Here is a 13424-nt window from a genome sequence, read left to right as displayed (position 1 = left end):
GGGGAACAGGACTGACAGGGAAGACTGAAAACACAATACTGGAAAAAAAAAACTAAAACTTAACAAGAAAAACTGGCACTGGACAGCACACACAAGTAGGTTAAAATAGGGAGAGAAATCAACAGGTTAACAAGATGGGGCAGGTGTGACTAATTAACTAATAATGGGCAAACAGGGAGATAAGATAGAGCCGTGGCGATACAGAAACCAAACAAAGCCACATGCTTTCACAAAACAACACCTGAATAGCATGAACGCACATCGCTAAGACAATGAGGCAATATATGCACATGCCAACCGACAAACGAGAGAATGTGTAGCAACAACAGACAATGCAAAGAGACGCATTCTCACACTAAACTAAACCTGAGCATACATATCGCGGTAAATGCCACGCGATGCACGCAACAGGTGACCAAAACAGCTGTGCGATAGTTTGGGCACACACACACACACCGACACCTTTTGACCAATGTGACCGAACCTGTGAAGCAGAAGACAGCTCGCGACCCGGGCACGCAATGTGAGCGCGACATGAGGCGCACTCCTGTTCGCGAGAGACAGACAAACTGTTGACGCAAGTGCATGCTGCCAAAATGACATGACCACGATGCACCCATGTCAAACACAGACCTAAACCAAACCAGACAGGAAGTCAGGATCCAGACACTGTGCTTCCGACATGAAACAAGACAGACCGAAGAGCGCACGGCAGGGAATACAAATGAAACCATGCACTCACACAAAGACAGACAACAAACACAAGAAAGACATGGGATGATGATGCCACGGTCCTGTCAGACCTGTCAGACAGTTTCTATACTTAGAATCAACAACCTAAAATAAGTAGTTTTATATGTTCCCAACATTTTTTATTCAATTATTTAATTTGCAATGCTTCATGGGATTGTATTTCATGCCCTCATAAAAGACAGTAAGTACACGGTTTTGTATGTCTTTTTGTCTAATTTTAAAATACTTTTTTGCCTCAAAACAAACTTATTATGCTTGTTGGTTTGGTTCATGGCTTACAACTCTTTATGAAGGATTTTATGAAAAGTCTATGCAAAAAATGTGTGGGAAAAAGTGTGCAGGCAATGTTGCTATAGGTTCGTCTTGTTCAAAATATGATGCATCTAGCACAGCTGCACAACTTAAACAAACAAAAAAAGCGTACACTACACAACTTGTTAATAATTATGTTTTCACTGAAAAACCAGTGCACAGTTACTCTTAATTATTGCAAACATCTGAGTTATTTTAGTGCTGTACCTTTAATCTGTGTCCGTATACTGTATATTGTGCATGTTTATGCATTCCCTTTTCTTACATGTTCAGATTGTACGCTTTAAATCGGCTTCTAACTAGCAAAAAAACGGAGGTTACAGCTGCCTCTATCGTCATCCCGTTTCAAACATAGTTTCACAAACACTCTTCCCTGCAGAATGTTCATTTTTAGAGTCGAGAGAACTGCTCCTTGTCAAACTAGAATGATATTTTAGTTTCTCATCTGTGATCAGGGCCTGTATTCACAAAGATTTTTATCTTACCACTAGGAGTTCTCCAAAGAGTTTTTGTTTAAAACCTACACTGTAAAATCGAATTAGTTGATCTTACTTAGATTTTTCAAGACAATTAGTTTGCATGCTAATTGATTGCTAATTAATTCAAGTAAACGTACTTATTTGGCTCAAATAAACTGAACTTAATTTTTAGTAATGTTAACTAGATGCAAGTAAACTTTACTCAACTCATCTGTTATAAAAGTAGCATTGTTTTTATTTAATTATTTAAATTGAGTTCAGTATAATGGGAATTATAACTGGAATATCGGTTATCCATGTGGCACATTTCATTAGCCTCAGTACTTCTTAGTGCACATAAATCTTATGAATTACTACACATACATTTGTAAAGTACAGTTGAGTAAAGAAAAACTTTCATAAGTTTTACTAGTCCTATAATTTGGAGTGACATGCCCCTAAATCTTTTTTGCTCCAAATTTCCGTTTAGAAGCTACTTTTAGCCTTAAAGGGATAGTTCACCCAAAAAAAAATTCTCTCATAATTTACTCACCATCATGCCATCCCCGATGTATGACTTTCTTTCTTCAGCAGAACACATTTGTAGAAAAATTTTAAAATATCTAAGTATGTCCTTAAAATGCAAATGGATTGTGATTAGACCTTTTTAAAGTTTCAAAAATCACAGACAGTCATTATAAACATCATCCATACTACTCCAGTGGTTAAATGAAAATATTTTAAACTAGAGGTTGACCGATATATCGGATTTTCTGATTATTTGTGGCCGATAGTTGCGGTTTTTAACTAACGTTAAGGTTAACTTCTAGAGGTTAAAAAAAAAACAATCACTGACTCGGTGTGGAGTTTGTTTTGCAACATGAGTAGGCTGTGCAGAGAAATAGTCACAGAGAGAACAGCCAAGGCATGTATACAATGCACATTATTATTGTTATTGTCATGGTACAGTAAATCAACCATTTAAGACAACCAATGGTGGTTTCATAATTAATTTGTTTATAACTATTCGCTGTACTGGAGAACTGCATTACCAACATGGTGGAGAGAATAACATTAGAGCTAACATTAGCTGTTTGAATGATTAGAACAATGTTACAAAGATAAGGATGGAAACTGCTTACCTTTCCTCTTAATTCGCCTTTCTGAATAAAGCGTGATCAAATCTACATCAACCTACTGAGCTAAGATATTTTAAAATTTTCTTCAAATCTGGCTGAAGAAAAAAAGTAATCTGGGATGGCATGAGGGTGAGTAAATGAGAGAATTACATTTTTTGGGTTAACTAACCCTTTAAGATTTTTTTGGTGAATATGGGCCCTGGCCGTTTAAAATGGGCTTTACTAGGTTTTGAGAATATTATGCCCAAAATGTTGTTTAGGTAGACCACTCACTAGAATTTGGGACTATAGTGCTGAAAGGACTGTTTAATTAGGCAGCTCACTAGTTTTTAAACTAATAGGCTATGAACATACTGTATATGTCAAAAGTTTAGGGTCACTTACTCATTCTTTATTTTTATTATTTTTCACATTTTAGAATAATTGTAAAGTCATCAGAATTATGTAATAATAGAAATGAATATAGAAATATGGGAATTATGTTGTGACTAAAATGATCCTAAATAAATCAAAACTATGTTATATTTGAGCATCTTCAAAGTAGTCACCCTTTGCCTAGAATTTGCAGACATGTACTCTTTGCATTTTCTAAGCCAACCTCTTGAGTTATCACCCTGGGATGCTTTTTAAACAGTACTGAAGGAGTTCCCGTCTATTTTGGGCACTTATCGGCTGCTTTTCTTAATTATTCGGTCCAAGTCATCCATTTCAAAAACATTTTTACAATATATTTTATACAATTTTAGGTTTGTAAATAAATTAATTAATATGTTGGCACAATTATATTTTTGTCTACAAAACTAATTTCAAATATTTAAGATTTTTAAGATCATGAGAACTGAAACTGTTCAGGCAAGTGACCTCAGACTTTTGAACGGTAGTATAGATATATATAGGCCTACTGTAAATATGTGTGTATGATTATTTACTGGGTGCTTTTGACACTTGATGGGCTCTGGAAGCCCAGTTAGCTGTAGTAATAACTGTCAAATAATGACACAGAGAATTACTTCATTATTTCTATCTTTATATATACAGTGAGCTGCAGAGACTTGTGAAACTGGTGAACAAACTGCATGTCTGCTGAGAACTGGGGCGTAGGAATCATTTTAACTTAGGGGGACATGTCCTTTTATACATTTATTTTGCTTAACCCTTTAAGTTCTGAATGTGTTTTTAAAGATTTCCTGTTTCAGTGGCATACCCAAAATTAAAGGCATATAACTTGACAAAAAAAACAAAACAAAAAAAAGAACTGAGAAGGTCATGTGTTTGGTATCATTGTAAAGAACTTTTTTAATGATTTGAATTATTTTTTAATGATAGAGATTATGATACATTCTGAAACTCTCAGCCCGAGAAACTGCTGAAAAATCACACCAAAATTTACTTTTTTCTTATTTTTCTTATTTGACATTATATATCTCTGGGTGTAAATAAGGTGGCTCTGAAAAATTGTGTCAGCTGTATCTGAGAAAAATGTTGTGTCGGTATGACAAAGCAATCAAAAGTTACAGCGTTACAAAAATAATTGATCATAGTGTCCAAAAAGGTCTCCATGTGTCCTAAACCCTCTTCAAGCAAATAAATAAACATACATAAATTGTACCTAAGTAATAATTACAGATGCAAACACAACAATGACTAAAAGTATGCATAGCACAGAGGCATCATTTTAGTAATAAGATTTCACAGAATGAGATCCTTTTGACTTGAGCCTGCATCGAGTTTGTGTCATTTACATGTCGCCATCTCCTGGTGGTTATATGTAACATTGTGCTTTGTGTGGATTATCTAATGATCTATGCATCTGATTACCTTGTGTGTGGGCTCATTTGAAAGATAATCACATCCTCTAAGTAATGATCTGTTTGTTTTTCCTCATGAAGTTAAAAGCGAAAACCTGGCATATAAGCAACACTATCATAATTGTCAAAGACTTAGCTATTATTTGTGTTATTATATTTGTGTCTTTGAGTAAAACAAATAGAATGGTTGTATTCTACTCTTTAAGAGCTTTTAAAGAACATATGACATATGGCTATTTGATCAGTTTGATGGTTTTACTAATTGCAGTAATATGTACAGTGAAATTTATTTTTTTAATAAATTATCGAAAAGGAGCATTTGTTCAGTTTTGGTCATAATGCCTGCATGCATTGGAAAGTAGAGCTTCTAAGCTTTCAAACGATACCTATTGGTCAAGAATGTAGTTAGTAATATTTTGATGATTTTCTAGCGGCCACGGCAGGCCCATTCAAGCTTGTACTGCAAGGGAAAAAAGTGCTGCAGTTCGCATAAAACAAAGCCTTTTACACCCAGCAGAAACCTCTGCAGTAGTGGGCGAGCTAACTCCAAAGCAGTAATCCCATTGGCTAGTTCTAACAGTTCACGTTTTGATTGAACAAATCGAGTGAACGCAGACAACGTGATTAATATTAATGAGCCCAACAGCCTGCCAGTAGTGACAGACAGCTGCAATTTACCTGCTTTTTCACTGAAACAATGAATAATCAATAATGTCTTATGTACAACCATCAGCCAAAAAACTGAAGGGGACAGACATTCAGCATATCTTTCATACAGTCATGTGTGTGACAACCATAATCTAAAGCACCGTTTGGAATTACATGCATTTATGCATTTATGTATAAATTTGTCTTATATCTGGTTTGATCTTCATCTAAGTTACAATATTGGACAAACACAATATGTTTTAACTAATAACACATACATTATTGCATTGTTCTTGTTCATATTAAATACATCATTCAAACATTCACAGTGTAGGCTGGAAAAAGTATGTGAACTCTTAGTCTATTGATGTCAACAAAAGCTAATTAAAGTTAGGAGATTGCAAACCTGGAATCCAGTTAATAAAACGAGATTGGGGGTGTGGGTTAGAGCTAATTTGACTTATAAAAAGGACTCAGACATTTTGAGTATGCTATTCACAAGAAGTATCTGCTGACTAGGACCATGCCTCGAAAAAAAAGAGATCTTAAAAGACCTGCGATCAAGAATTGTTGATTTGCATAAAGCTTGAAAGGGTTACAAAGTAATCTCGAAGAGCTTATCATCTGTCCACGTAAAGAGAGCAACACCAGTTTTCCTGTAGGAGGTTTTTCAGCAGCGGTGCTGCTCTGCATGCGTCCACGGGAGTTGCAACGGCTGACCCGTATTTACACATGTCGTTGGAATAATAACTTCAATTTACCAAAGAATAATTTTAGATGGGTTATTCATGTTCGCCTTGTCATTTGGGTGTTTATTATTTACTTGGAGCTTTTGATACTTGAAGGGCTCTGGAAGCTCAGATAGCTGTAGTAATAACTGTCAAATAATGAAATGCCTCAACACAGAAAATTACTTTCACTATTTTTAAAACATAAATGCCAATAGATCATTTAAACTATTTAACAGAACATACATGTCACAACAGGGCTCCAGACTAACATATAAGAGTGGTGGCACCGGTGCCACAAAGTACTACAGATGGTGGCACCAGAACCTGATTTGGTAGCAACAGTGGAAATAAATTATAATTTCTGTCCTTAATTAAAAAATCAACAACTTAATGATTGAGAGAAAAAAGTGACATTATTATATACTGTGTTTTATATTATTGTGTCACTGAAATGCACATTTAACAATAAAGCATTGATTTTGCCCAGACATTAGGCCTTACCAGTAGAGATGCAGTGGAATGACCTCAAGTGAGCCATTAACACTAGACATCTTAAGAATATGGCTGAGCTGAAGCAGTTCTGTAAGGAAAATGGTCCAAAATTTCTTCTGAACATTGTGCAGGTCTAAGCCGTAGTTATTGAAGCATCGACCAGTTATTAAATCCAAGGGTTCACTTATTTTTTCCACAGCACTGTGAATGTTTAATGAGATGTGTTCAATAAAGACATGGAAGAGTATAATTATTTTTGTGTTGTTAGCTTAAGAACATTGTGTTTGTTTATACTTGTGACTTTGATGAAGATGAGATCACATTTTATCACGAGTAATGCAGAAAACCAGCTTATTCCAAAGTGTTCCCATACTTTTTCTCGCTACTGTATTGTTCTTTGATTTTTCCATGTTTTTTGTTTGGCTATTATATTGAATTTAGATTAGTGGTGATGTTTGTGGCATATCTATATTACAAAAAAAAAAGATCAGTGTCCAAGTCAAATGTGTAGACAAAGAAGTGACACAAGCCTATGAAATTGTTCAGGTAAGATCATATTTGACACTAACATTAAAGGTGCACTCAATAATTTGTTCCTTGTTAAAAAAGTTTAACTCAAAGATGTGAATTGTAATTTTGCAATATACTTTATGTAGAAAATCATGACCAATCAAATTAAAATGAAGACTCCAGTCGTATCAGTAACCTTATAAAAGATGTTTTATTCTACATGGAGAGGGTCCGCACATGGGGGCTGCCATGTTAGATTCACATGACCAGCCGAATACTACTCGCTAAATCTCAATAACTATCCTGTTATGTGACACTTTCACACATTGATTAAAGTAATAATGGCTGACTGTGAATACAAAATTTCTACAATGGCATCTGAAACCGAAAACTAGTTATTTTAAATGATGCTGCATCCATGCAGCTAGGTGTCAGTGTAAGTCCAAGATGACATGAAGACAAAAGTTACTGAGTGCACCTTTAAGGAATTTTTTTGTGCTTTGATTCTTTGGTTCTGGCTGAATGGACCAATGCTTGTAATGTTTGACAGCAGTCATTAAATTATATAATTATTTTGTTTAATATGAACATTTTCATTCATACATGGTTTCTACATTTTAGTTCTAACGATTAAAAAAGTTAAATCCTAAAAAATGCTGATAAAATATGCTTAAAGTTCAGTTGATTTGCTTTCTTTTAAATTATATCACATATTCTTTTTCAGTTTAACAATTTTTATTGATTCACATATTTGAACATATGACATAGAATCAACATTAATCCCCATTATTACATTAGATGGTCACATCCCAGTGGTTGTAAATTATATAGATACACACACACACACAAAATATTAAAATACAACTAAATAAATAAACAAATAAAAAATATAATAATAATCACACATCCATAAATGACACATATCTGCCCCAATTCTCCATGAAGAAGTTAAACTGCCCCATTCTTCAAAATGACCCTTCATCAAAGGCACCACCCTTCCCATCTCCGAGCATCACTCCTGAAATGAGGGGCGCTCCAGCCGACCTCCAACCCCTTAATTGTGTCCGTCTGGCGATCATGACACTGGTTAAGACCCAACTCTTTATGTGTATATTTTCAATATCGATGACCGCCCCATCACCCAAAATACAGATTCTGGGGTAAAATGTTATCTGAGTACCCAATACATCAAACACTAAACTCTGAACATTCAATCAAAACTCATGGATCTTAACACACCCCCAAAAAACATGGGTTATGTTTCCATCCTCTGATTGGCATCGCCAGTAGGTGGGTGTGTCTTTAAGGCCAAGCCTATAAAATCTAGAGGGGGTCAAATAGAACCGATGTAAAATCTTGAATTGCATAAGGCGCACCCTTGCGTCTCTAGATGCAGACTAGAATCCTATCCCACTCTCCCTCCTTCAATTCCAAGTTTAAATCTTTCTCCCATAATCTCTTGAGAGAAGTTGAAGCTCTGTCCCCCAGTCTCTGAATTAGCAGGGAGTAATACACTGATGCCTCATGACCTTTTCCAAAAGCAGTAATCACCACTCCCATAGTATCTGCCGCTTTAGGGGTGTGTATGCTATTCCCAAAAATAGTGGCACAGCTGTAAATGCCTAAAAAACTGAGATCTGGGGATAACAAAATGTTGAACCAAATTTTCTAAAGATCTCAACACACTACTCTCACATAGGTCACCGAGTGTAGGAACCCCCCCTCACAATCCACTCTGACCAGAAGAAAGGGGGCTTACTAATACATAATTTGGGGTTCAGCCATAAGCTCGTGGCAACATTTAAATAAATAAACAATATAATATAAATAAAATAATCTGGACACTTTTGTCCATACCGAGTGCAAATGCGAGATAACGGGGTTATAATTAACTTCTCTGGTTAGTTGATAGAAAGGCTTTGCAATGGCTAAACAGGGGCAAGAACTTCCTGTTCAATACAAAACCAGGGAGGGGCTCTTTCAGGTGGAAGCGACCAATGAGCCTGAGACTGAGCGCATAATAATAAAACAAAATCTTGGGTAGGCCTAGCTCACCTTTGTCAATGCTTACTGAATTATAATCTGGGACACTTACCATTCCAAATGAAAGACTGCGCTATGCTATCAAATTGCTTGAAGAAAGGGGACATCTACAGGGAGAGACTGTAGCAGGTAGTTGAATTTTGGTATACAATTCATTTTAATTACATTAAACTTCCCGGACCATCGATAAATGTAATGCAGCCCACCTGTCCACTTCGCTTGAAAACCTTTTTCTTAAAGGGTCAATATGAATTCTAACTAAATCACACAAATTTGCTGGGAATAAAATACCAAAATACTTAATGTCCTGTTTGGGCCACTGGAAGGAATAATAAAATATAATCTGTGTAAAGCAGAAGCTTATGCACAAAATCTTAAAAATCTAAATAATATCCAAAATCTTAAAAAGATTATCCCATTCTACCATATAAAACGCGTTTTCGGCGTCAAATGTGATGGCAGTGACCAGTGTCTGATCATTCGCCATTGACCACATGATATTGATGAAACACCTAATGTTATCAGAAGTGCTGCGGCCCCACCTGACCCCACCTGATATGTATGTATAAGAGATGTCATAACTTAATCGATTAGCCAACATTTTTGACAATATCTTAATGTCTAGCTGGATCAGGGAAATTGGACGGTAACTCTTACACTCACTTGGATCTTTGTCTTTTTTAAGAATCAGGCTGATCCGGGCTTGTGTCAAGGTTGGTGGAAGCTTTCCATTCTTTATTGATTCCGTATAAATTTCGAACAATAGAGGAGCCAGTTCTGTAGCATAAGATCTACAAAATTCAGTGGCAAAGCCATCTGGCCCTGGAGCCTTGCCTGTAGCCTGTTGCCAAGATCCTCCAAGTTCATCTTAGAATCAAGAGAATTATTTTCTCAGTCATCAATTTAGGGAGTTCTAAAGGTTCCACAAAGTCTCCTTAATATCTTAATAGAGATGGAACTAGAGATCAAGATATTATTCTTTAAAAGCATTATTAATATCAATGGCTGAGGTATAAATTTCACCACCAGCAGATTTCACTGAGGGAATGGTAGAAAAAGATACTCTCTGCTTTATATATCTAGCCAAAAGCTTCCCTGCTTTGTCCCCTGACTCAAAGTATGACCGTCTTGCCCTGAATAGCAAAACATCCACCTTCCGTGACAAAATAGTATTATATCTGTATTTCAATTGGGTCAATTATCTGAGGCCATCAACCGACAATTGATGCTTCAGCTCTGCCTCTGCATTTTTAATATTCCTTTCCAACTGTACGAATTCTTGTGCTTTGGATTTTTTGATGAATGAGGCATACTGTATGATCCAACCCCTACGAACCGCCTTAAGTGCCTCCCAAGCCACGCCCACAGAGGATACTGAGGACCAGTTGGTCTCCATATAAACAGTGATTTCAGACTTTAGCATTTGTTGGAAATCAGGATTTTGCAAAAGGGATACAATAAAGTGCCAACTATATAATTTTTTTCTCTATATGTGACAACACCTCTAAATTAACTCAAAATAATGACTCTTCTTAATTTATCTTTCATCTGTTTGAGACATTTGAATTGTAGATGTTTACTTATCAATGTAATGACTTCCCTGCTCTTTCTTGAGCCAGCACTAAAGAAAACATGTCCACACCATATCTTCCCAATATTTTCAGCTTCCTGCAAGGAAAGATGAGTTTCTTGAAACGTTTCTCATTTAAGAAAATAAATAACTTTCCTTCTTTTTATGGGGTGCCCCAGTCCATTCACATTCCACGTGGAGAGAGACAATCCACTCATATTAATATTTGACATTTTATTATTAAATTATTTATTATATATAATGTAATTATATTATCATATTATTAAAAAATATTGTGTGTCAAAAACAAAATTATAAAGACCACATTCCAACATTATTGCAAAAGTCAAATCCGGATTTTCCCCAACAAACCAAACAAACAGTAAAAGAAAAATGTGCGCATTTACCCCGCACATGACAGTGCCAACAGGTGTCCATCCCTTTAAACTCAAACTGTCCATGTATGCCTATGAGAGCCCCTGCAACACTTTTGCCATCGGATTGCATGTCCGGTGTTTCTATACAAATTTTGTGAGACAGAATTACATAACAGAAGAAAATCTATAAACTCCAGCCAATAGGCAGAATAAATACAAAGAACATATAGATTCATTCACAAAACTGTCCCAAAGGTGTGTTCCTCCACAAAACAAGCTTAAGCTACAAGTGTAAACCAGCACACACACACACAAAAGCTTTTCAGTTTCCTCAGACAGTCAAACGACTGTTCAGTGAATGCAACAGATGACCTAATCTTTCCAATGTCCTGCAAAAAATACTCCACAAAACAAACTCCAGCCAACAGGAGGCATAAACACAATGAAAGTGCAGATTCATCCACCACTGTCCCAAAGGAGTGTTATTCCACAAAACTCCAGCCACTAGGCGGAACCAGCACAAAAAGAAACAAAACATGTGCCTAGTTTCCACGGACGGTCAAGTGACTGTTCAGTGAGTCTGGTCCACTAGGCTGTAAAGCGAGCGCCACACAATGACTCACTCATTCCATATACTTTACAATGGATATCGCATGTTGGGGACAAGTAAACACTCTATGGCCATCCTTTGCATCTATTCTCAACCTGGCTGGACCAAATGCTGTGGTTCTTCCAAGAAAGCCTTCCTTTACTCCTCACGTAGCATAATAACACAATTTTTATCAGATGATCTCAGAAATTTCGCCAGAATTGATCGGGGCCTGTCTCTTTCCGCTGACCCCTGAGCCTGGACTCTGTGATTTCCAGCTTATAGCCTGTTATGTTGAGCAGACTCGGAAGCTCGTCTAGGAATTTTACCATGTCTCTGCCTTCCTCATGCTCAGGAATTCCAACAATTCAGACATCGTTTCGCAGATTATGATTCTCAAGGTCTTCTAGCTTTTCCCAAAAGCGTTCCAAATCTACTTTAGTTGCTAGCGGGTTAGCAGCTAATTCCCTCTCCGATGACTCCAGATAATCGATCCGTTTCTCGACATTCCTGATTCTTGTAACCATCTCAGAGAATTTCGTCTCCAATACCGTGACCGATCGACGTATCACAGCAAGATCCTCCAAGTCCGCCACGACCTTCGCCAGCATTACAGACATGCTGGACAGCTGACGTTGAATCTCTCCTGCCTCACACTGATTACCTGGTCTGCGGCCCTGTCTGGGGTATCAGCTTGAGCACATATGTGTGTCTTAATAGCTCCAAAGCCCGAGAACTTTCAGTTCTTTGACACGTTGACTTCATAGAACAGTTCTGTTGCAGGGTATATTGAATCTCACCGGTTTAAGACACCAAAAGAATTCAAAACTAGCAAAGTGCGAAGAGCTCGCCATTCACACTTCTGACCCCCGCATGGCGCCACGTGATCTCCTCACATATTTTTAAAAACATAAAACATATTCTAAAAAAAATCTAAATGTCAGAGATACAGAGATACTGAGCAGAGCAAATCATTGTGTTATTTGTGTCATTACTATTTTTTATTTATGTGGTAACCATTGTATACCAGGGTCTGGGATATGATTTATGAGGCCAAAAGCAAATGTGGGGTCAGGGGTGGACTGGCCATAGCTAGAACTGGGACTTTTCCTTGTGGGCCGGCTGCAAAACGGGGCTGAACGGGGCCAAACAACACCAACTAGACTCGTCATTGATCCTTTTCCTGCTTAAATGACCGGGAAACTCCATGGTCATGGCAATTTTTTCCAAGTTTATTCCACTACGAATTCTTTAGGGATAGCCGGTACACAAACTAATTTTACTCTAAACTAGAGCATGTCTGCTCAGAAAATAACTCTAATTTGAAAATATAGTTGTCTAGTCAGAGAAACTGTGTGTGTTCGAGACTGTGAAGCACTTTGGCATGACTACTGACGCTTAAACTGTTCATTTATAGTGCCCTGCCAGGCTCTCTCAAATTGCTCACATTTTCTGTAAGTGCTGCTTCAATTGGCCTGAATTTGGCAGTGACATGAGAAGATTAGCTTTGAAGGCTCTCAGTCTTTCTGGCACAGATGGGACACTTGGAAAACTTTGTCCCCCTCCTCCCCCCATCAGTCAGTGGGACGTTGCCCCGAATCTCTACATTTACAAAACCACTCAACCTTATGATTGCTATATGTATTCCAGTCTGGTGAGGCATAATAGTCATATGAATGTGTTCACACAGACTGCTGTCCCTCTCAATAGGTGGCACCTATGGACCCGATGGCCATGAAGCGGTCTCAGATGTATGCGATGAGCAACAGTCCCTACTCTCAGCCAGGCGGAGCTTATGTAGGACAGTCGTATGGATCACCCGCTCCTCATCGATACCCAATGGGAATGCAGGGGCGAGGCCAAGTTGGCGTAGGAGGGATGCAGTATCCTCAGCAACAGGTAATTAATTAAATCAAAATTTTCACAATGTGCAGATTAAGTCTCAAGTCCCTTTCCAGAGCGCTTCAATACAAGCATCATGTGTCGCTGTGTCC

The 13424-nt window shown here is 37.4% G+C and overlaps 1 protein-coding gene across 1 annotated transcript in view; it reads left to right on the top strand.

The window, feature by feature from the left end:
- LOC127621781 (AT-rich interactive domain-containing protein 1B-like) overlaps positions 1-13424 on the top strand; it is a 161062-nt gene that overhangs the window by 15466 nt on the left and 132172 nt on the right. Inside the window, 1 exon segment of the mRNA XM_052095501.1 lies at positions 13141-13329. Coding sequence (XP_051951461.1) covers positions 13141-13329 — 189 coding nt within the window.

Source organism: Xyrauchen texanus, chromosome 28 (genome assembly GCF_025860055.1).
Source record: "Xyrauchen texanus isolate HMW12.3.18 chromosome 28, RBS_HiC_50CHRs, whole genome shotgun sequence".
NCBI lineage: Eukaryota > Metazoa > Chordata > Actinopteri > Cypriniformes > Catostomidae > Xyrauchen > Xyrauchen texanus.
Note: the sequence above shows the minus strand (reverse complement) of the source record. Positions and strands in the feature narration are given on the sequence as shown.